Genomic DNA, 22,492 nt, shown 5'->3' with positions numbered 1-22,492 from the left:
ACTGCAGCAGATCGGTGAAAGCTAAATTCTTTGTGCAGAAAAGGAGCAGTTCATCCATTTTGTTTACCAGACAGCAGATGTCTGTTAGATAGTTGGATGGATGCGGAACACGCTGGTGAAATTGGACTAGTTTTCCTTCCTGACAGAGAGCTGCTGCGCTTCCGGCTAGCATCTCAGAAGCTCTCCGGTTCAATGAAAAGTAGAGAGGAGCCCAGAGAAAAGTCCCTGATGCTTAAGCGTTGCTCTCTGGTAAAAGTGGCTGCAATGTGGAAGCAGGAAACATCAGGAAAATAAACAAAAAAATATGTATCTTAGATGGTAGAAATGGTAGTAATCCAAATATAAATTTGTCATTCATGCTGCAGAATGTTTCTATATTCCTGTTGATTTTGAAAGAAAGTAATAATGTTTTTGATGGTGTATCATTGCATGGTTAAAGCTAAGGAGGAATTGTTTTCACACTTTGATAAAGGGTCTACCTGAAGAGCTTCAGAGTGTGCTAGCAGAAAAAGACCAGCTGCTCGCTGAGAAGGAATCCTCTGCAGAAAAGCTGGAGAAGCTGCAATGCGACCTGATGGCTATCAATGAAGAGAGAAATCAACTGGACATGGTGGTGAAAGAGCTGACAGAGGAGAAGAAGAAACTCCAAGCACAACTTGAGGAAAATAACCAAATGGTTTGTTTTGTTTCATTCATATCAAATACTAACAACTAATGCCAACAGATGTGTTATATTCCTCTTTATAGTGCACATTTTTCTTGCTTTATTCCCTTACTGGAGCGACTGGTTCAATAAGAGTAGTAGTTGTTGTGCAATTATACACTGCTTTAAAGTTATCTAATGTTTAAATAAATAACTCTGTTATGTATAGTCCGGTGGAAATGAGCTCTAGAGCTCATATCAGGACAATACTTGAAAGGGATTATTCATGCACTGGGGGTCTTTTAACAGCAAACTCTGCACACACATAGAATATAGAGTGACCACTTCTCTTCAAGAATTAATTAACAGAAATAAAATGAACTGTAGGAAACACTCCTACATCTGAATTAGAATATGGATGCTGGTTGAAGTGGCACCATGAATGGGAGATTCCGATTAGAGAATCATGAGACTGGAGATCAACAACGGCAACTTTAATATAAGTCCAAACACGTAACATGGTCCATAATAGCCTGAGTGGCAGAATTACATGTGAAACACATGTTACATGTTGGGGCTCATGGAGCATATGAGTGTGGTCTGTGAAAGAAACAATCCTAGTCCTAATAAGGCTCATATGCACTTTGCTTTCTCTAAACAAATTAGCAAAAATTTACAGAAATGAACAATGAATCAGAACCCCAGCAAGCCCTGCAATTGCTGCTGGATAAGTAGTAACAACACAAGTCACACAACTTCATCTACAGCAACTCTGAGCAGCAACAGTATTAACCGAATTCGCATTAGCATCTAATGCTAACAGGCGCTAGCAATCATAATATCTTACCAGAAAAGCAGGAAACATAAACAGGACAGTCAAAAGTAGCCAGTCAACAGCGGCAAATCGCCGTCTATAGCAGCTCTTGCCGCCGCCTACATTTCCCCGATTATATAATGGAGCGATATTTGTGCCTTCTGGTTGAGCGCGCAGCAACCAATCCGAGCTCACCTCTGAAAAACTCTTCTCGCACGATGCTCGTGGAGAAACAGCCAAGCGAGCGCACAGCACAGCTGGTGTTGAGCATGGAATGAGCAGGTCGAGCGCGCGAGCAGAGAAGGAACCGAGCGAACGCGCGTTGTCTCACTGCGCGTTCGGAAGTTAGTAAATTGTCATATATTCACCTAATCTGATCTCTTTTATATGGTGCTAGTAATTCAAATTCAACTAATTTTATGCAAATTTGTTCAAAACCTTGTTAAAACATGATGATAACATGTGAAAAAATGTTTTAAGAATAATAATAAAAAAACAAAGGTTGTTTTTGAAGAATTGATAATTCACTTTTTTCTTTTTTTTTGCTTTTTATTCAATTTAAAACATGCACTCTGACTCTATTATTTAAATAATCACCTGTCTTGAAAGCTTCCAAAATACATCAGGGAGACTCTATTTTTCAAAATTCTCCTCTTCGGCGTTCGGGCACATGCATAAGTGCACCCTCCTACCTGATAGTGTGTGGCCTGCTACTGTAAAAAAGTTTGACTGCCCTGACATAAATATGGGCAAATCACAGATTCACACTACAATGATACTAATAAAGAACAGTTAAAGAGTAAACTAATCTCTAAAAGTACTTACTTTATTTATCACGCACACAAATATCCACCGTGAAATGCCGACTCTCAGCATATCACACTGTTAGCGGTCCGGGCGGAAACAACTAAACCCGGCTTGCTCTGTCTTTCTAACATGAACATCACTATATAATGCTGTTTATCTGAATTAACACTATATTTCAATTGACATATCCTCTCGACGAGGCTAGTGAAACTTAACTAAACTACTTAGCAAAACTAAGAGAAAAAGAAACTAAGCTACTATGTACGCACAAGAGAAACAAAAGACAAAACAAAGTAATTGGTCATCATCAGAATAATTCAATGAATCCTGGTTCACTGCAGATCTGAGTTAAAAAACCTAAGTTCATCTTAAAGAATGTGAATTGAGGTTAAATTAGTTTAATGCAGAACAACATTTGGTATGTGTTTCAACCCATTCACAATGCAAATCCTTAGTTAAACAAAATATTATTTGAAGAAATAAAATTTTAAAGAATGATTTTCTCAGTAATCATCAGTAAACTTTCAGGACGCTCGATCTTAGTAATGTGATTATACCGCCAGGTGGCTAGGGGTCGCTGTAGCGATCAGTCGCTAAATAGGTTAATCCTACAGTTACACAAAGCACCTTTAAATAGACATAAATATTCCGTATTAATGCGGCAATAACGCTCATAGCACTATCAAACGACAGTATAGCAAAGCGAAATAAACCTTATGTTTGAAACTAATCGTAGTTGAGCATCTGGGAAGCCAGAAGTTACCGGAAGCTAATAGCATTTAGGCTAGCGGACATTCGGCGCTGAATTTAAAAAGCTTTGGCGTTATTTTAGTCATAATGAGCGGACTGGATAAACACAAACATCAATATCCCATCTATGTATAAAACCCTTGTGGAGATAACGTTTGTTATAACCATAAAACACACTCTTATCATATCAGCCATGGTGTGGTTTGAAGAGTACTGACGGGACCTACGTCGGTTAGCTCCATGAGTTTAAAAAAGCCACGTGAACGCATTACGTGAACCTTCTAAATAAACCATTTAACTGTCCCTGTTTGTTTCTCTCTCAAACCTGTCTGTGTCAGTTCGCTTCATTTTGGGCATTCAATTGTAAGAAGTTGAAGGCAGGGGATAGCTGTTTAGCAACAGCAGACATACGGCTCTTAGCCAGCCAAAATGCGGTCGGAGCAGGCCGGTCCGATGTCTTGCACGCAGTCTCTGAGCTCTAAGCTTGGGAAACTGAGTCCTGTGTTGGCTTTTGGCCGCTCTACGTTGTCTGGAATCAGCTTCCTGCAACAGCTGAGGAGAATAAACAAAGCTGATTTTGACATAGGGATTCTTTGCTCTGGCGTCCGACGCCGAAGTTAAGACTTAACTCTGATTTGGCCGTCGGTTTCCCCGATGCCAGTCAGGTCCTCCGCTCCGCGGAGGACAAGAAATTCCCCCTTTGTTGCTCCATTGAAGCGAGGGGAGATGAGTTTCACAGAAAGCACATTTACTCAGCTTGTGGGCCTCTTTAAGTCCCATGAAGCCCCCATGCATGGCTGGCTGGTCCAGGGCGGACTCTTCCTCCTTGAGAGTCCCAGGAAGAAGTGAAAATAATGTGAGGAGTGGTCTAGGCTCATTGCAGGGCATCCTGCTGTGAGAGGCTGTCTCTGCGTGAAAGTGTGAAATTCCTTTGCTTTTGTATGAACTGCTCACAGAGCAGTTCATCCATTTTGTTTACCGGAGAGCGGATGTCTGTTAGATAGTTGGATGGACGCGGAACACACTGGTGGAATTGGACTAGTTTTCCTTCCTGACAGAGAGCTGCCGCGCTTCCGGCTATCATCTCAGAAGCTCTCTGGTTCAATGAAAAGTAGAGAGGAGCCCAGAGAAGAGTCCCTGATGCTTAAGAGTTGCTCTCTGGTAAAAGTGGCTGCAATGTGGAGGAAAGGTAATATCAGGAAAATACACAAAAAATATTCTACCTTGGATGGTAGTAATCAAAATATAAATTTTTCTTCCAAGCTGCAGAATGTTTCTTTACTCCTGTTGATTTTGAAAGAAAGTAATGTTTTTAATGGTTTAACATTGCATATTTAAAGCTAAGGAGGAATTGTTTTCACACTTTGATAAAGGGTCTACCTGAAGAGCTTCAGAGTGTGCTAGCAGAAAAAGACCAGCTGCTCGCTGAGAAAGAATCCTCTGCAGAAAAGCTGGAGAAGCTGCAATGCGACCTGATGGCTATCAATGAAGAGAGAAATCAACTGGACATGGTGGTGAAAGAGCTGACAGAGGAGAAGAAACTCCAAGCACAACTTGAGGAAAATAACCAAATGGTTTGTTTTGTTTCATTCATATCAAATACTAACAACTAATGCCAACAGATGTGTTATATTCCTTTTATAGTGCAAATTCCTCTTGCTGTATTCCCATACTGGAGCGACTGGTTCAATAAGAGTAGTAGTTTTCAAATGGAAAAAGTTGTCTTCAATTCCTGGTTCCTACACAAATGAAAGAGCCAAAAAAAATAAGAGTTGAGGATTGCAGCTGTGAGATCGTTCCGATAAGACAGAGAGTTGAGGAGGGCGGCCATTAGGTCATTTGGACAATGCAAATCATCCTAGATGACCTCGATGAGGCTGCAGGCAGGAACCTGGGGAGTTCAGAAGATGGGACCCAGGTAATTGGAGACTGGATTCCTGGAACCCATGGCGGAGCTCAGACTGGCGGTGCAGGACGACTCACCACCTGCCTGAGTTAGTGGAGTCTAGCAGGCGAGGCGTCATCCTACATTTTCTCATGCTTTTTCAAAGCGTGTTCCAAACGCTTTATTCTCGTGTCGCATTCCTGAGCTCTGAGATGGGACTCACCCCTTCTTGTTTTTATCCCCACTCATCATTCTTGTGTAAATGTTTTAAAGTTAGCGGCCACAACATGATGCAGAACACTTTTATGGCTCATACACCATCAATGCAGAAGACATTACGCCTTCAAACTAAAGACCTGTACAGCAGCAGGTGCTTTTCCTCTTCTCCTATGCGCATGTATAACACTGGTGTCATTTTACCTTGTCGCCAGTGGAGGCAGGCGTCTACAAAAATCCTGAAACTTAAGCTATGCTCCTTTTAATATAGAAACAAATCCCAGCTCATTTATTTCCTCTTGAGAGCTCCATGCTGTGATCAGCATAAAACAGCTGGAACCGTGGCAGTACGGTGTCTGGAATTTGCTCGGTCACCCATGTTTCCGTGAAGCACACTGCAGCACATTGGTGAAAGTCTGAGTTCTTTGTGCAGAGAAGGAGCAGTTCATCCATTTTGTTTACCGGACAGCCGATGTTTGTTAGATAATTGGATGGATGCGGAACACGCTGGTTGAATTGGACTAGTTTTCCTTCCTGACAGAGAGCTGCTGCGCTTCCGGCTAGCATCTCAGAAGCTCTCTGGTTCAATGAAAAGTAGAGAGGAGCCCAGAGAAGAGTCCCTGATGCTTAAGAGTTGCTCTCTGGTAAAAGTGGCTGCAATGTGGAAGCAGGAAACATCAGGAAAATACACAAAAAATTATCTATCTTGGATGGTAGTAATAGTAATTTAAATATAATTTCTACATCCAAGCTGCAGAATGTTTCTACACTCCTGTTGATTCTGAAAGAAAGTAATAATGTTTTTAATGGTTTAACATTGCATATTTAAAGCTAAGGAGGAATTGTTTTCACACTTTGATAAAGGGTCTACCTGAAGAGCTTCAGAGTGTGCTAGCAGAAAAAGACCAGCTGCTCGCTGAGAAAGAATCCTCTGCAGAAAAGCTGGAGAAGCTGCAATGCGACCTGATGGCTATCAATGAAGAGAGAAATCAACTGGACATGGTGGTGAAAGAGCTGACAGAGGAGAAGAAGAAACTCCAAGCACAACTTGAGGAAAATAACCAAATGGTTTGTTTTGTTTCATTCATATCAAATACTAACAACTAATGCTAACAGATGTGTCATATTACTCTTTATAGTGCACATTTTTCTAGCTGTATTCCCTTACTGGAGCAACTGGTTCAATAAGAGTAGTAGTTTTCAAATGAACAAGTTGTGTTCAATTCCTGCTTCCTACATGAACAAAAGAGCCGAAAAATGAATAAAAATAAGAAAATAAAAGAGTTGAGGATTGCAGCCGTGAGATCGTTCCGATAAGACAGAGAGTTAAGGAGGGCGGCCATTAGGTCATTTGGACAATGCAAATCATCCTAGATGACCTCGATGAGGCTGCAGGCAGGAACCTGGGAGTTCAGAAGATAGGACCCAGGTAATTGGAGACTGGATTCCTGGAACCCATGGCGGAGCTCAGACTGGTGGTGCAGGACGACTCACCACCTGTCTGAGTTAGTGGAGTCTAGCAGGCGAGGCGTCATCCTACATTTTCTCATGCTTTTCAAAGCGTGTTCCAAACGCTTTATTCTCGTGTCGCATTCCTGAGCTCTGAGATGGGACTCACCCCTTCTTGTTTTTATCCCCACTCATCATTCTTGTGTAAATGTTTTAAAGTTAGTGGCCACAACATGATGTAGAACACTTTTATGGCTCATACACCATCAATGCAGAAGACATTACGCCTTCAAACTAAAGACCTGTACAGCAGCAGGTGCTTTTCCTCTTCTCCTATGCACATGTATAACACTGGTGTCATTTTACCTTGTCGCCAGTGGAGGCAGGCGTCTACAAAAATCCTGAAACTTAAGCTATGCTCCTTTTAATATAGAAACAAATCTCAGCTCATTTATTTCCTCTTGAGAGCTCCATGCTGTGATCAGCATAAAACAGCAGGAATCGTGGCAGTACGGTGTCTGGAATTTGCTCGGTCACCCATGTTTCCGTGAAGCACACTGCAGCAGATTGCTGAAAGTCGGAGTTCTTTGTGCAGAGAAGGAGCGGTTCATCCATTTTGTTTACCAGACAGCAGATGTTTGTTACATAGTTGGATGGACGCAGAACACGCTGGTGAAATTGGACTAGTTTTCCTTCCTGACAGAGAGCTGCCGCGCTTCCGGCTAGCATCTCAGAAGCTCTCTGGTTCAATGAAAAGTAGAAAGGGGCCCAGAGAAGAGTCCCTGATGCTTAAGAGTTGCTCTCTGGTAAAAGTGGCTGCAATGTGGAAGCAGGAAACATCAGGAAAATACACAAAAAATGATCTATCTTGGATGGTAGAAATGGTAGTAATCCAAATATAAATTCTTCATTCATGCTGCAGAATGTTTCTATACTCCTGTTGATTCTGAAAGAAAGTAATAATGGTTTAATGGTTTAACATTGAATGATTAAAGCTAAGGAGGAATTGTTTTCACACTTTGATAAAGGGTCTACCTGAAGAGCTTCAGAGTGTGCTAGCAGAAAAAGACCAGCTGCTCGCTGAGAAGGAATCCTCTGCAGAAAAGCTGGAGAAGCTGCAATGCGACCTGATGGCTATCAATGAAGAGAGAAATCAACTGGACATGGTGGTGAAAGAGCTGACAGAGGAGAAGAAGAAACTCCAAGCACAACTTGAGGAAAATAACCAAATGGTTTGTTTTGTTTCATTCATATCAAATACTAACAACTAATGCCAACAGATGTTATATTCCTCTTTATAGTGCAAATTCTTCTCGCTGTATTTCATTACTGGAACAAATGTGGTTCAATAAGAGTAGTAGTTTTGAAATGAAAAAGTTGTGTTCAATTCCTGCTTCCTACCCTGTTGATCAATATTGATAACTATCAACAAATTCAAAACATATGTTAAGTGTAGCCCTGGCCATATTATGCTGCTGCTTAGTGACCTATTTTTAAATAAAGAACACACAAACACTAAATTCAAACTCAACCCTTTATTCAACCAACTTTTTACAAAAAAACACTCTTTGAAGGGGGCGGGGCTTGGTGACAGAGCATTCCTGAATCTGCTTTTGTGATTGGTTGGAAGGGTGTTATGATATGATGTTAACTAACATGGCTAAAATGCATAAGAAAGGAAAACTTTTATTCTATTGAACTTTTTACTGACGCTTTTTTCTATCATCAATATATGTCTATCAATGGATATATATCGTTATTGAATTATCGTTCAGCCCTAACTTATAGCTGTCTTGAGCTCACATCTGATCTCTGCTTACCCATTTGAAGTTCTGCATGTATTACCTTTCATTTATCGTCTGTACTTTTTCTGTTTCAACATCCCTTCTCCACTGAAGACTAAAAAATGTGTAAGGCTCCAGATGGGATGTTGCAAATAATTGCTACTGAACTTTGATTGATATGATACATTTTTGTTTCTCTTGGGGAATGACCTTTGTTCCTGTATTACCAGATTGGGGAGCTGAATATGTCTGTACAAATTGTCACTGACCAGAAGAGACAGTTAGAGGAACACCAACAGCAGCTTGAAGAAAAGGTGAGCGTTAAGGAGTGTTATCTTAATGTATAGTTTGCTATGCATTACCCTTTTTCCGTTTCTGTACCTCATCTCCAGCTGAAAGTGTTTGTGTGGGACTTTGTATTCATCTTCTTTTGGTTAAGGCATCCTCATCAGAAGAACTTTTGAAGGCTGTCAAAAATGACTTGGATGAACAAAAAAAATTCAACTGTGAGCTGAAGAAAATAATAGACGAGAAGTCTTCTGTGGACCAAAAGGTTAAAGTAGTGTTGTTTTCTTTTGTTCCCTCTCCAGTGCTGTATAACACCACTAACTTATTTTTGTTTTACTTTTTTTGTCACAGGTCACAGAATTGGCTGATAGTTTGGCAAGCGTTGAAGCAGAGAAGAATTTTCTTTTGTCTGAAAAATGGAAAAACCTCCAAAGCCACAAAGACGAAATGGAAAAACTGCAGTTCAGCTTGATGGCTCTCAGTCAGGAGAGAGATTCTTTGCAGGAGGTGCTAGTGGGGTTGAGAGAGGAGAAGGAGCAGCTTGGAGCACAGCTGCAGGAAAATATGAACATGGTAGTTATGTGGATTGTATTACAAAATAACCAATAATGTCATTTATAGGACACATAATTTTAGTTTCATCTAATTGCAGATGACGGCCTTGCAGGAAAAGCTCACCCAGCAGGAGTTTTTGACTGTGGAGAAGGAAGCTGAAAATATGGAAGAGCAAGCGAAATTAAAGCAAGAAGTATTATTCCCAGTTATTTACTGCTCTTGATTAGTAAAACTTGACTAACTGCCTAAAGTACTTAAATCAGGAAACACAATGCTGTACAGAACTATACAAAACGTACAAGTCAGTCTGATATAGTAATAGCCTTGGCAAAAATATTTTGCCAAAACTGACAAGTTAGTTTTGGCAAATAATTTTTCATCACAAGTTAAAGGTAAAACCTAATAATATTGTTTTTTCTTTTTAACATGCCTGATCTTTTCAAATCCACAAATGATGAGCCCAACTTTTAAATGGTTATACAGTATATGTTGGCTAAGGCTTTTTAGTTTGAATATAAAAGTTTAATGAAGTATGGTAATTCTTTTTGCGCTAATACTTCTACGGTCCTGCTTGGTGGAGTTTAAGATCTGTTGCCTTTGTCAGTTGCAGTACCTCCAAGAGGAGCTGCAGGTGCAACAGAAAAGAAGAGCTCTGGCTGAATCCAAATCAGATGCCTCCCAGCAGGTTTGTCCACTGTCTTAATAATTTGTCAAATTCTTGGTTTTACTGTTTTATTGTATTTATTTTTTTCCCATTCTCAAGAGTCTTTACAACATGGTCCAGTCTGTGAATAGATTATTTCCGTAAAGAAAAGTTTGGCACGCAACAAGAGTTGTGCTTTTTGGGAAATTCATTTTTGAAAAAGTTAAATGGTAGGCTGTCAATTAGATAACAGCACAAACAGACACTGGTCAGCCTGTGCTTGTTAATCAACTACAAATGATTCTTTGACATCTAAGGTTTTATTTGTTTGCTTTTTTTCAGTTGCTGGATGAAGCAAACTCGTCTCTCTCAGCCCTGAGGCAGCAATTGAACAGCTTGGAACACAGGCCCAATGTAATCGGGGAGACTCTATCACGCCTGCAGGACTCCGCTAATCACCTCGTTGTAATGCACTCTTGAGTTTTATTTATATAGTGCAAATAGTCAGCCTCTGAACTGAAAGACAATATTTTTTTATAAATGTGTTTGTTTGTTTTTTTAAAACCTTCAAAATTCATGTTTTCTTAGGAGGCCTTTGGAAAATTCCACGAGTTTACAGCGACGTGTTCAAAGTATGACTCCGAAACCCTAGAGGAGGTTCTAAGAGTGCAGTGTTCCTTGAAGCACATTTCCTTGGCCAGTTTTCCAAAATCTGTGGTGGATACCTATGGTGACGTTTGTGGGCTGGGATTGCACACTTCGCAGACTCTCATAAGAATTCTTGTACATACTCTCCCCATTCTGCTTCCTTTTAAAAGAAATCTAGAAATGGCTAATCCATTAGAAACTCAAAATTCCTGTTTGTTTGTTTTTATCTTTAGGGACAACTCAAAGCGCATTCACATGGCTATGTGAAAGTGTTTGAGCTGGTGATAAATAAAGATTTGGCCATTTTTGAGGAGAGGCGGCTGCAGGACTTGCTACTATCCAGACATGATGCTCCAAAATATTCTGTCAACTATGAGGATTTCCACTCACTGTGGAATGAGAGACTAACTGAGCTTCTGGACAAACGCCTGCTGTACCAACAGGTAACAATTGCTCCTCGATGCTTTTAAAGGTGGTCCTGAACAATCAATTTAGGCTTATTTCTAAAGTTAAAATGTAGGTGCAAATGAAACTAGAACTGCAAGCAGCAATGACAAAGACGATAATAGTAATTATGATATAAAACTTTATTTGTAAAGTACTTTTCATTTAAAAAAAAGATCTCAAATAGCTCCACCATTAAACAGTAGGAAATAGAAATGCAATGACTTTGAAACCTCATGGATCAGAGAAAATGCTTCTTTAAAAAGCTTGTTTAACGAAGCCTTAAGTAATGAAGAGTTTCTTCAGTCAATGCAACAAGGCCTAGTAACCTTTACTTCCAAAAACCAAACGAAGATACTTTAACTATCGACAATTGGCGAGGTTTTACATTATTGAACAATGATTATAAAATCTTGCCAGCTTTGCTAGCAAAATGTCTGAAACAGAATAAATGATTCTGAGCCATTATGAGATTCATGAATCTCATAATGGCTTCATAGTTGATGCCATATTTCAAATATTAGGTTAGTTTTAGATCTGGTTTATTACAGACACTTACTCTCTGGAGAGCCAATTATTCTTTTTCTAGATTTCCACAAGGTATTTGACAAAAGTAGCTATAAATTCAGTTTTGACACCTTATCCTTCTTAAACCTTGGCAACTTCTTTATCAAAGAAATAAAAACAGTTTATAAAAATAACTCTAATAAATTGATCTCAGAGATTTAATGCAGAAAAAGGGGTGCGCCAATGTTGCCCAGCCTCCCCTTATGTCTTCTTACTAGTTGCCCAAATATTGAACCATTTAATATTACGATCTAATTTTACTAGCATTCGAGTTTTTGACAAATAAATCAAAATATCGCAATTAGCAGACGATATTACTTTTTATTTTTGCAAAGTGATGAACAAGTTCCTCTAGCTCTAGATACAATAGAAAAGATCTATAAAAAAAATCAGGACTTGTATTAAACATTAGAAAATGTGAAATTCTAGCACTAAAAGACAGCAATGATTCTGAAATATGTAATATCCCACTCGAAAACATTTTTACTTATCTTGGTATAAAAATATGCAAAAATCCCAAAGAAAACACAGATTTAAGCATTCTTCCAATGATCAAAACCATTACATCTAAGTTCAGTTGTTGGTCTGCCATAGATCTATCCATATATGGCAGAGTTCTGTTGAGCAAAGCAGAAGGGACATCAAGAGCAGCATGTTTTCACCTGTTAAGATGTCCCCAAATCCACTTGCTCCCAACTTGATAAGATTATTTTCAAATTCATAAGGAAGAACAGGCCTAATAAAGTAAAAAGATCTGTTCTCTCAAACCTCTTACCTGAAGGTGGTCTGAGTGTTCACTCAATCAAGTTAAAAAAATTAACTGGATTGAAAGATTCCTTAAATGCCCAAACAGCATGCGGAACATTATCCCAAATCTATTTGTTACTGTAGGCGGTCTCAACTTTGTCCTTTCTCAATAGGTTAAATTCCCTGTAAAATTTGCCAATTTGCATTAACAAACTTTGTTGTGTTGGAATCTAATCTATAGACATAACATTTCACCTCACCAGCTGTATTCTCTGGAACAATATGTATGTGGTACATAAAAATAAAACACTTTTTCTACAGAACTGGTTTATAAATACTCTTAATATAGTAAATACTCTGATGAATGCAAATGATAATTTTTACTCCTATGAAGAGTAAATATGGTATTGATACTTCTCGAAGAGTTTGACATGCTGATCAAATCTATTCCCATCAGTATTGTCTCTTTAGCACAGAGCATACCAATAGTTACCTCTCTACCTGTATCACTTGGTTCTCTAAATTACAGATAAGAGATGCAACAATGCTTTTATCAGAAACCAGCTTGTTCCGGTCTCTACCAGAGTATGTAAAAACCGGTGGACTCTCATGGACAAGAAACTGGAACTTGATCTTCCTGCTACCTTATCAGTATATAATTACTAACAAAGTCAAAGATGTTCTGTTCAAATTTGCACATCAGTATTACCCTTCAAAAGCAAATATATGCATGTTTCTTCCTACTGTAACAATTGTACATTCTGTGGATGTGAAGGTGAAACCATTGAGGATGTGGATGTGAAGGTGAAACCATTTCCCAAAAAATATAAAAATATATCTTTCTGACAGAAAGACTTCTAATCATCACTAATCCAAATTTAACAGCCATTGAAAAATATATAATTTTAGCAATGTATTATCAACACAAAATGATTTGAAAAAAAAAACATATCCTTTTATAACTTTAGGATAACAGATCTTGAAACATATTGGAACACCATTGGAAAACGTGAAAAAGATAATAATAAATCAACCAAAATAATCTAATTATATAATCATTGTAACCTACATAAACAACCTACATAAACCTACATAAAAACAAACAACACCTCTAGGTGTTGTTTTTTATTTTTATTGGTTTCCTAAATCTGCTTTCCAGTAAACTGGACAATTGAACAATGTTTTCTAAATTGTTTGTCTTTCCAAAACTCTCAATAAAGTTCTGTTTAAAAAAAAAAAAATCTATGGAGAAAGCCAGCCTGTTCCGAGCCTGTCTGTCTTCTGGCCATGCCCCATCCTACACAAAAAGTCCTTAAGGCCCCACCAACACATGATGTATTGACGATTGTGGCATTTTTCTTTAGGTTGTATTTTAACTTTCTTGCAAAAGGGCTTTGTTTGGTAGGTTTGGCCATTAGGAAATGTACAATTTGTCCTAAAATTATTATAGTATTTCTAGAGGAAACATTCCAGGTCGGGGTGTTATGTGTCCCCATGCCCTTAGACCAAAGACTTTTTGGAAAACTGTTTCTCATTTTGAAAGTGAAATAGTATTTGCCCTGAGCATCCTCTTCATCAGGCTGTTGGGCAACAACAGATTGAAAGAATCTTTGTCACCACATGTTACCATGGTAACATTCCTTTATGGCCACTCGGGCTAAGAGCACACATACAAACAGGCAATGAACAAGGGTCAGTGTTTTGGTTTTGTTTTTCACAATTTTATTAGGGTATTACAAAGCACACCTGCTTAAAGGTCGACCGATATATCAGCCGGCCGATATTTTTGGCCGATATTTGAGTTTTTGTCTGGTATCGCATCACCCGATAGGTGCATGCATTGGCTGATCTGTTAGCGCAGTCAGCTGCCATGCCTTGACGTCATTTGACGCGCATACATTGCCGCGACCTCCCTGGCTGAGAGCGGCTGGTAATGTTTTAACACTGATTGCCAACAACAAGTTTTCAAATTTAATTGCATTTTTTAAATGTCTGCCTCTGTCACTGTGAACTGGAAGGAACAGCTCTGTTTCTTTCTGGGAACGGAGCAGCCAAGCGGTGCGGGGTTTTCACTTTAACTCACTGATACTCGCGAGTACACATAGTTTTTAAATGGTGGTCGAGTCGCTTAAAGTTGGTATAAACCTTTCCCACTGTCTAAAAACCCATGTCTGATCTCCAGCTGGCCGATAATAAAACATGGTAATGTTGTTAAGTAGAAAAAGATAGGCTTAATAGATAAATCATACAGATGATCCCAGGAATTGCAATTTGCATTGATGACCTGGAGTAAAAAACACCAAGATTAAGATGTTCATATTTCTTTAAAAAAATTATTATATTGCTGTTTACAAATATTAGGAAGGTAATTTACATTAGAAATGCCTTGCCACTTGAAGTACACAAACAATTAACTGTTTATTTTTTTTGCTATATTTATTTTAAATGTTAATGTTTTTTTTTTGTTTTTTTTAAAGGAGCTTTGCGCAAGTTAGTTTTTTTTTTCTTTCTCATACATGCCTGACATGTAAAATGAAGTTTCCTCCTTTTACTGCAGTTGCCTTTATAGCAGGGTTGTTCAAACCTTTCAGTATATGGGCCAAAATTGTCAAATTAAATTAAGTCAAATTAACTCAAGGGCCAAAAAATGTATTTGTTTTTTTTAACCAATCTTTTTTTTACCTGCTCTACAAAATATGATGATTTTAAATAAATTAATCAGATTTTTTTTGTTGGAAAAGAACGTGTAAATCATTTATATCCAAAATTTAAAAAGAGGTTTTGCTCACCCAAAATCAGTACAGAGGCCACAAATGGCCCCGGGCCACACTCTGGACATGCCTACAGGCTTCATTAGTCGGTTCATGAGAGAGTGATCAGGGTCGTGTTCTCTGTGACACAGTGCGCTCTCGCTCACCTGGCTAATTTGTTGAATATCTGTCGTAATTGATACATTTGTGAGAGAACACAGCCTAACTTGAATATTTAGAGCCGTTTTATCTCAGAAGACATGACACCTCTAAACAAAAGAGCTGTGCATTTGCAGCAGCAGATGCTTTTCCTCTTCTCCCATGCACAACACTGGTATCATTTTGACATCTGGTCAGAGGGGGAAAACCTTCGCAAAAACTTTGGAACTATGCTCCTTTTTTATTAGTTTCTTTTTTTGGTTTAAATTGGTACTTGTGTAACATTTATTAACATTGTGTCATTTTTCTTATGTAAATAGAAGAAGAAAAAAACAATGTCAGCTTCAAGAATCAGCCCAAAAAAATAGGCCCCACATATCTGGTATCTGTTTGCCTGATGTGAAAATAATCGGTATCGGCCTTAAAAAACAATGTATCGGTTGATCTCTACACCTCCTATACTAACAATTCATCTTAACACACTGGAGGCAAGGATGGGGGTTGCAGGGCCTTTTGGATAGACAGGGCCTACTAAAACTTTTATACAGGCATTGCATTTCACAAACTAAAATTCTGGCTGAGGAAATTGAAGCAATATCTAAGCAAGCACCTTTATGCAGTCAGTTTATAGTAAATGTTTTCTCAAAATTGTGCACAATGGGAATAAATAACCACGCGCCACAGAGAAGACAACAGATCAGTTGTTTTGCATGCAAACATTTCCTGTGAAACCTTATTATTTCCCCCCATCGGTGTGAGCAGTAGCTTGTTCTTTCTGCTTGTTGCTTTTAAAAAATTGTCAAAATGGTAATAGCTGCAGTCTGATTGCTAATCAACATCTCACTTGGTGTGTAGATTTTGACTGCATGCAGTTCTTGGATTAAACATTACAGGTTCATCAAAGTTCAACATCTTTTTATTGTTGTAGAAAATGGAGAAAATTTTGGAGAAACTTTGGGCAAACCTGACATCATATCTCACGCTGTGGAAAGCTGAAATCCTTGAGAGGGTAAAATTCAAGGAGGCTCTTCAGGCTGCCATCATCCAGCCTGTTTTCACTGGGTTGGAGCCTGTCCTCAGTCAAGAAGCTGAACGCAGACGTTCAGTAGTCCAAAAGGGAAAGATGTCTTTACAGGTATGTTTTACGAGTGTGCTTTTACAAGGTTTTCCTAGAATCATAGTGAGAGCGAATGTATAACTGAGCTTCAAAGTGTCGTGTTTTGTTTTCTATTTCTGGCTTCTTTCCTCTATGTATGGCTTTGGTAGTCCATCACGGAAGAGCAAAATAAGATTTTTGATGAACTAAAGCAGCTGGATGCACAGAGAGATTCTCAACTTAAAGAAGAGAAAGGAAAAAATGCAACTCTGCTGCAGGCCCTGGAGGGAACTCCTCTAAAAACAGAGTTGTCCTTACTCATGGACTACAAGCAGCTTGTTCTTCAGCTTCAACAAGCAGAAAGAGGCCTTAAAGTAAGTCTGCATTTATATATTTATTTATAGACCTTAAATACTCGTGTCTGTTACTGCCTCATAAAAATCTATTTCTCTGGCCAAGTTCTGTCTGCCATTTTGGCTTTTTCGAGCTTTGCACATAATGGGATGAAAATTTAAAATCTATATTTGTCCAGGTACAAGTTAGTAATATGGCACAGCTGAGTCCGTTCTTAGATTTAAAGTAAACCCACAAGGTGAGGCAAATTTGGCTATCAATTCAAAGCTTCCATATTTCAGCACTTCCGGGCTATTCCGCTGCATTTACTAACGAGAGACAACCTCTGATATCTTCACGTTCAAAATCAGACATATGTAGACCGCTCTGACTTGAATTGGGGTTTTTTACACAGATTGCACATTCTATTAAAAAACAATTTGATTAGTAAAGTTTTTGTTTTGTTTTTTTTTAAACACAAAATGGGATTTGGGGGATTTTGAGGAGTATTAGTCCACCTTACATGGGGTCATGGTTGAAAACTACATCTTGTAGACAGCTCAAACCTCAACGGAAATATTTTACTCCGACAGATTATAAAAAGCGTACCTAAATACTCTGTTCATTTTCTAATATTTTCAAAGGGACTTTTTAGTTGCCAGATTTACATATAACTAGAAGTTTTTCTATGAAAACATAGCTTTTCAGAATTGGGTATAATGGCCAAGTGTGCGAAAAGGAGGAATATGACTTCAGCTTCACACTCTCACAGTGTACAAACATTAAGAGGAAATACATCAACATTACTGGAAATAAAATAAGATTTAATAAAACAAAATGTTCATATCAGTATGTACACACAAATGTTTTTTAAAAGGCAGGTTTTAAATAGTCCAAATATGGTTGTTTTGTGTTACTGAAGAGTAGCTTACTCCTTGGGCTGAATGGTGATTGGGTTCATCAGAGCAGCCTTGGCGAAGCAATTGTGAGTTTTCTTTTGTTTGTTAATTTTTTGTACGTTTCTATTTATAGTAGTGCTGTCAAATGATTAAAAAAAATTAAATCGCTATTAATTGCATAATTTCAATAGTTAACTCAAGATTAATTGCAAATTAATCGCATATCTTATCTTTTTATTTCTGAAAGTGTAAAAGCCTATTTAGGCATTTTAAAATGCAGTTTTGCAATAAATGACACTAGTAAAAAAACATGCTTGTACAAAAAATATTTTATTTTTTTATTTTCAAGCACTTTTCAGAATTGGAATGAAAACATCCTGGTGCCATAAAATGTTAAACTCTGGCCAATAATGGCTAAATCACTAATCATAACGCCTGATGTTTACACCATGTGTAAACAAATGTGTAAATAAATAAATATTTTATGCCGAAATATTTTTTGTTGCCGCGTGAAAAAAAATATAGACATGGTATTAAGCATTTACATATAAAGTAATACTAATTTTACATTTTAATAAAGTCACAAGTTTTATTATTTTTATCACTCTCACACACACACATACGGTAATCCTGAGCTTTCACACCAACAACAATAATTTCTTCTTATATTTTTGCATGCTGTTTATATCCACATTCATACAGTTTAAAGCCTGGAAAAGGGTTTAAAATTTCCAGGTCATTCCAGTATCTTACACTTTGCTTGCAACGGGGCCAGGAGCTTAATACCCTTGAAAGAGAACTGTTTAGCGCAGCTTCATATGCTGACGCTGTAACTCCAGGTACTTCGTTTGGCAATGTCATTCAGCCTTAGTTTGTCAAATATAAAGAAAACAAATTAACAAGCATTAAAGTAAAGTTTATGGGTTGAGTTTCTGCAATGTTATCAGCGTGTAAAAACTCAGCTTCAGAACCAATCTCAGCTCAAAATGATCTGCACCGCCTAATCTACTTTCAGCAGTTATCAACAGTTATTACAACCGGAAACTGCAGAAAATACGAGCAGAGTTGCTCTCTCTGCCTTTACTCCCTCGGCTCCTATGTCAGGATGCGCTCCAGTGCGTAATGAGGTGGAGGGATATTTCAGCTGGTTATACTCACTGTGTCTTTAGTGCGGCAGCGCCACTTATTTTAGAGGCCAAATAAGCGACTTAACTTTCAGAAACAAGCCCAAAAGAACTGAAACCCGCCACTCGTGAAAATTACAAGCGAGTTTAGAAAAAAAAGCCCAAAGTAGTCTGAAATTGGCGGACTTGGCAACAGTGAGCACGGGTCTGTTTTGCTACAGTCTCTAGAATTCTTGGAACTACGGAAGGCACCAAGGGGAAGAAAAAAAAGTCTGGAGAACGCTGCAGGGAATAAAACATTAACGCTATTAACGCACGGCAAAAAATTTTTTGACATTATGGTCTAACAAAGTTAACTCGTTAATAACGCGTTAAAACTGATAGCCCTAATTTATAGACATTTTGAAAGAAAGGGAAATCAGCAACATGGGATGGTAAACATAACCAAATACACACACAGATTACATCAGAAAAATACACAAAACATAATCTATCTTGGATGGTAGAAATAGTAGTAATCCAAATATAAATTCTACATCCAAACTGCAAAATGTTTCTGTACTCGTTCTGTTGATTTTGAAAGAAAGTAATAATGTTTTTAATGGTTTAACGTTGCATACTTAAAGCTAAGGAGGAATTGTTTTCACACTTTGATAAAGGGTCTACCTGAAGAGCTTCAGAGTGTGCTAGCAGAAAAAGACCAGCTGCTCGCTGAGAAGGAGTCCTCTGCAGAAAAGCTGGAGAAGCTGCAATGCGACCTGATGGCTATCAATGAAGAGAGAAATCAACTGGACATGGTGGTGAAAGAGCTGACAGAGGAGAAGAAGAAACTCCAAGCACAACTTGAGGAAAATAACCAAATGGTTTGTTTTATTTCATTCACATCAAATACTAACAACTAATGCCAACAGATGTGTCATATTCCTCTTTATAGTGCACATTTCTTCTAGCTGTATTCCCTTACTGGAGCGACTGGTTCAATAAGAGTAGTAGTTTTCAAATTAAAAAGTTGTGTTCATTTTCTGGTTCCTACACGAACGAAAAAGCCAAAAAAAGGGGGGGGGGGGGGGGGGGGGGGTTGAGGATTGCAGCCGTGAGGTCGTTCCGATAAGACAGAGATAAGGAGGGCGGCCGTTAGGTCATTTGGACAATGCAAATCATCCTAGACGACCTTGATGCGGCTGCAGGCAGGAACCTGGGGAGTTCAGAAGATGGGACCCAGGTAATTGGAGACTGGATTCCTGGAACCCATGGCGGAGCTCAGACTGGCGGTGCAGGACGACTCACCACCTGTCTGAGTTAGTGGAGTCTAGCAGGCGAGGCGTCATCCTACATTTTCTCATGCTTTTCAAAGCGTGTTCCAAACGCTTTATTCTCGTGTCGCATTCCTGAGCTCCGAGATGGGACTCACCCCTTCTTGTTTTTATCCCCACTCATCATTCTTGTGTAAATGTTTTAAAGTTAGTGGCCACAACATGATGCAGAACATTTTGAAGGCGTAATGTCTTCTACATTGATGGTGTATGAGACATAAAACAAAAGACCTGTACAGCAGCAGGTGCTTTTCCTCTTCTCCTATGCGCATGTATAACACTGGTGTCATTTTACCTTGTCGCCAGAGGAGGCAGGCGTCTACAAAAATCCTGGAACTTAAGCTATGCTCCTTTTAAAATAGAAACAAATCCCAGCTCCTTTCCTTTGTTTGTTAGATAGTTGGATGGACGCGGAACACGCTGGTGAAATTGGACTAGTTTTCCTTCCTGACAGAGCTGCTGCGCTCATATGTTTGCGTCACAGACACTACATTTGTAATATGTAATATTCAGTGTCACTTTTTATAAAGTCCAACCATTTCAACGCCTCTTTCCCAATTCCCCCTGCAGTCAAAGAGTAAAAGTCATACATTCCAATAACCGCATGTTTTCCACTATGGAGGTAAAATTTGTTGTAGTGGGAAGGTTTTTGCTAAGTCAGTTTTTGTTGCAGCCTATTTAGCAGATATTGGGAGGATTTTCGGGAGGTAAGCATCATCTGTGGTTAGTTCATCTGGAAGATAATCCAAAAACATTGTTTTGAACGACAATGCCGTGTAGCTAAGTCTGGGCTGAATTGTGTCGGACACACTCATTTCAATGTTTGTCCATTTTGCATCATAAGATGGTTTGCACCAACAAACCAAAGATGTCAATTGGGCAGCTATGTAATAATCACTTAATTTAGAACAACATTTGGTATGTGTTTCAACCCATTTACAATGCAAATCTGAGTTATATAAAACAATATTTGAGGAAATATTTTTAAGAATGATTTGCTCAATAAAAATCAATAATCTTTAGGAAACTTGAATTTTATTACCGTATTTTTCGGACCATAAGGCGCACCGGATTATAACACGCTCTGTAAATGACCTTGTCTGTGTGTCTATGTCCACACATAAATCGCACCGGATTATAATGTGCACTAATATTTTTTCCAAGTGTGTTATATCACTCCACACTGCACAAAGGGAACTAAAAAGAAGTACAATTTTCTTGTAAATTAGTGTATTTCTCCTCAATTTGAGCAGGTAAATAAGACTACTTGCCAATGGAATAAGATTTTTGCACTCAAAAACAACTCAGCTCCATCTTATTTCAACTGCAGGATATCGAAATATCTTGGTGGTAAAAACACTCATGCGCTTCTAGTTTCGAAATTACAGTCAGGCAGTCTTATGGACTGCTCTGGGGTCCAATCAGGTAGTGACACAGTGTACCGTAATGCTCCAAATATCCATTGAGCAGAACGGCTTCATTGCTAACCAAAGTCATACTTCCTCATTTTAACAGATTTCGAGCGCATTATACCACTTAAAATTGGTCAGTAAGCACAACGGTAATCATATATAAGGCGCACAGGATTATAAAGCGCACCATTCATTTTTGAAAAAAATTTAAGGATTTTAAGTGCAGCTCATAGTCTGAAAAATGTGGTAATGTGATTATTTCTCAAGGAAATAATTCAGACTCAAATCTGTAACTCTGGACGCGAGAGGGCGCTGCAGTAGACGACCGGTCATTAGCTTGATGGGTTATTCCTAAAGTTACACAAACACCATTAAATCAACATTAATGTTCGCTATTAATTCTGTACTAACACTCGAATGATGGCAGAGTGAAACGAAAACCAGCATTAGGTTTAAACACCGTAGTTAGGTTTATTAGGTGGTAACCGTAACTTATCTGGGGACCTAATATGCTGCTAATGCTGCCTGAAACAGGATCCATGATTGTGACTAGAACATCGCCAGCTTAAAGGCAAACTTTATATTCCTCCATACCTATTTGAATGCCCTTTATTGTTGCTTCCTGGGGGTTCGATAAACACATTGAAAAGGTACAGACTTGCACGACATCCTTGCCTACAGCCATGTTCCATGGTTATAGGATCGGAACGACTACCAATAATTTTGATTTTGGCGGTAGGATATGAGTAAAGGGCTACACTTTAAAATGTCTGTACAAAACACAAACATTTTCATTGCCAAATAAAGTCCCAGCACACTGAATCATAAATGTTTTCCACATCAAGGCTGAGAATAATTGAGCTGATTTTGTGTTCAATAATATGCAGGGCTCTCCTAATATAATTTTGTAACATAATAATGTGTCTATTTTTATTTATTTTTTTAAATGTCTAGTCCTCATCAATTCACTGCATTACAGCATCCATTCTCCTAGTCCCTCGGGCAATCACTGAAAAGCTGTGTTTACTTAAATCTCCACTACAGTCCACTCGGTTTGACCTTGCTGTTGAGCAGGGCCGGAGGAACCCGGGCTGGCCCTGAAAAAGAAAACTGCTCCTGCCCCTTGTTGCCTTTTCTGGACTGTGCGGTACACATTTAGGAAGATG

General features: G+C 38.6%; 1 protein-coding gene across 7 annotated transcripts in view; it reads left to right on the top strand.

Moving 5' to 3' along the window:
- The window catches only part of cenpe (centromere protein E), a 55,295-nt gene that overhangs the window by 26,160 nt on the left and 6,643 nt on the right, over nt 1-22,492 (top strand). For 4 of the 7 annotated variants that reach the window (XM_036144655.1, XM_036144653.1, XM_036144654.1 and 1 more), the window contains exons 25-39: nt 473-676; nt 4,388-4,588; nt 5,980-6,183; nt 7,593-7,796; nt 8,579-8,662; nt 8,788-8,901; nt 8,988-9,209; nt 9,289-9,384; nt 9,796-9,876; nt 10,177-10,299; nt 10,423-10,617; nt 10,716-10,925; nt 16,078-16,284; nt 16,416-16,619; nt 19,261-19,464. In XM_036144655.1, the coding sequence (XP_036000548.1) occupies nt 473-676; nt 4,388-4,588; nt 5,980-6,183; nt 7,593-7,796; nt 8,579-8,662; nt 8,788-8,901; nt 8,988-9,209; nt 9,289-9,384; nt 9,796-9,876; nt 10,177-10,299; nt 10,423-10,617; nt 10,716-10,925; nt 16,078-16,284; nt 16,416-16,619; nt 19,261-19,464 (2,553 nt within the window). The remainder of the gene's footprint in view (nt 1-472; nt 677-4,387; nt 4,589-5,979; nt 6,184-7,592; nt 7,797-8,578; nt 8,663-8,787; nt 8,902-8,987; nt 9,210-9,288; nt 9,385-9,795; nt 9,877-10,176; nt 10,300-10,422; nt 10,618-10,715; nt 10,926-16,077; nt 16,285-16,415; nt 16,620-19,260; nt 19,465-22,492) is intronic. The other 3 variants (XM_036144656.1, XM_036144657.1, XM_036144658.1) reach the window with 3 other exon arrangements.

The sequence above is a fragment of the Fundulus heteroclitus genome, chromosome 12, assembly GCF_011125445.2.
Source record: "Fundulus heteroclitus isolate FHET01 chromosome 12, MU-UCD_Fhet_4.1, whole genome shotgun sequence".
Lineage (NCBI taxonomy): Eukaryota > Metazoa > Chordata > Actinopteri > Cyprinodontiformes > Fundulidae > Fundulus > Fundulus heteroclitus.
The sequence above is the reverse complement of the archived record's forward strand: the minus strand, read 5'-3'. Positions and strand labels throughout refer to the sequence as shown.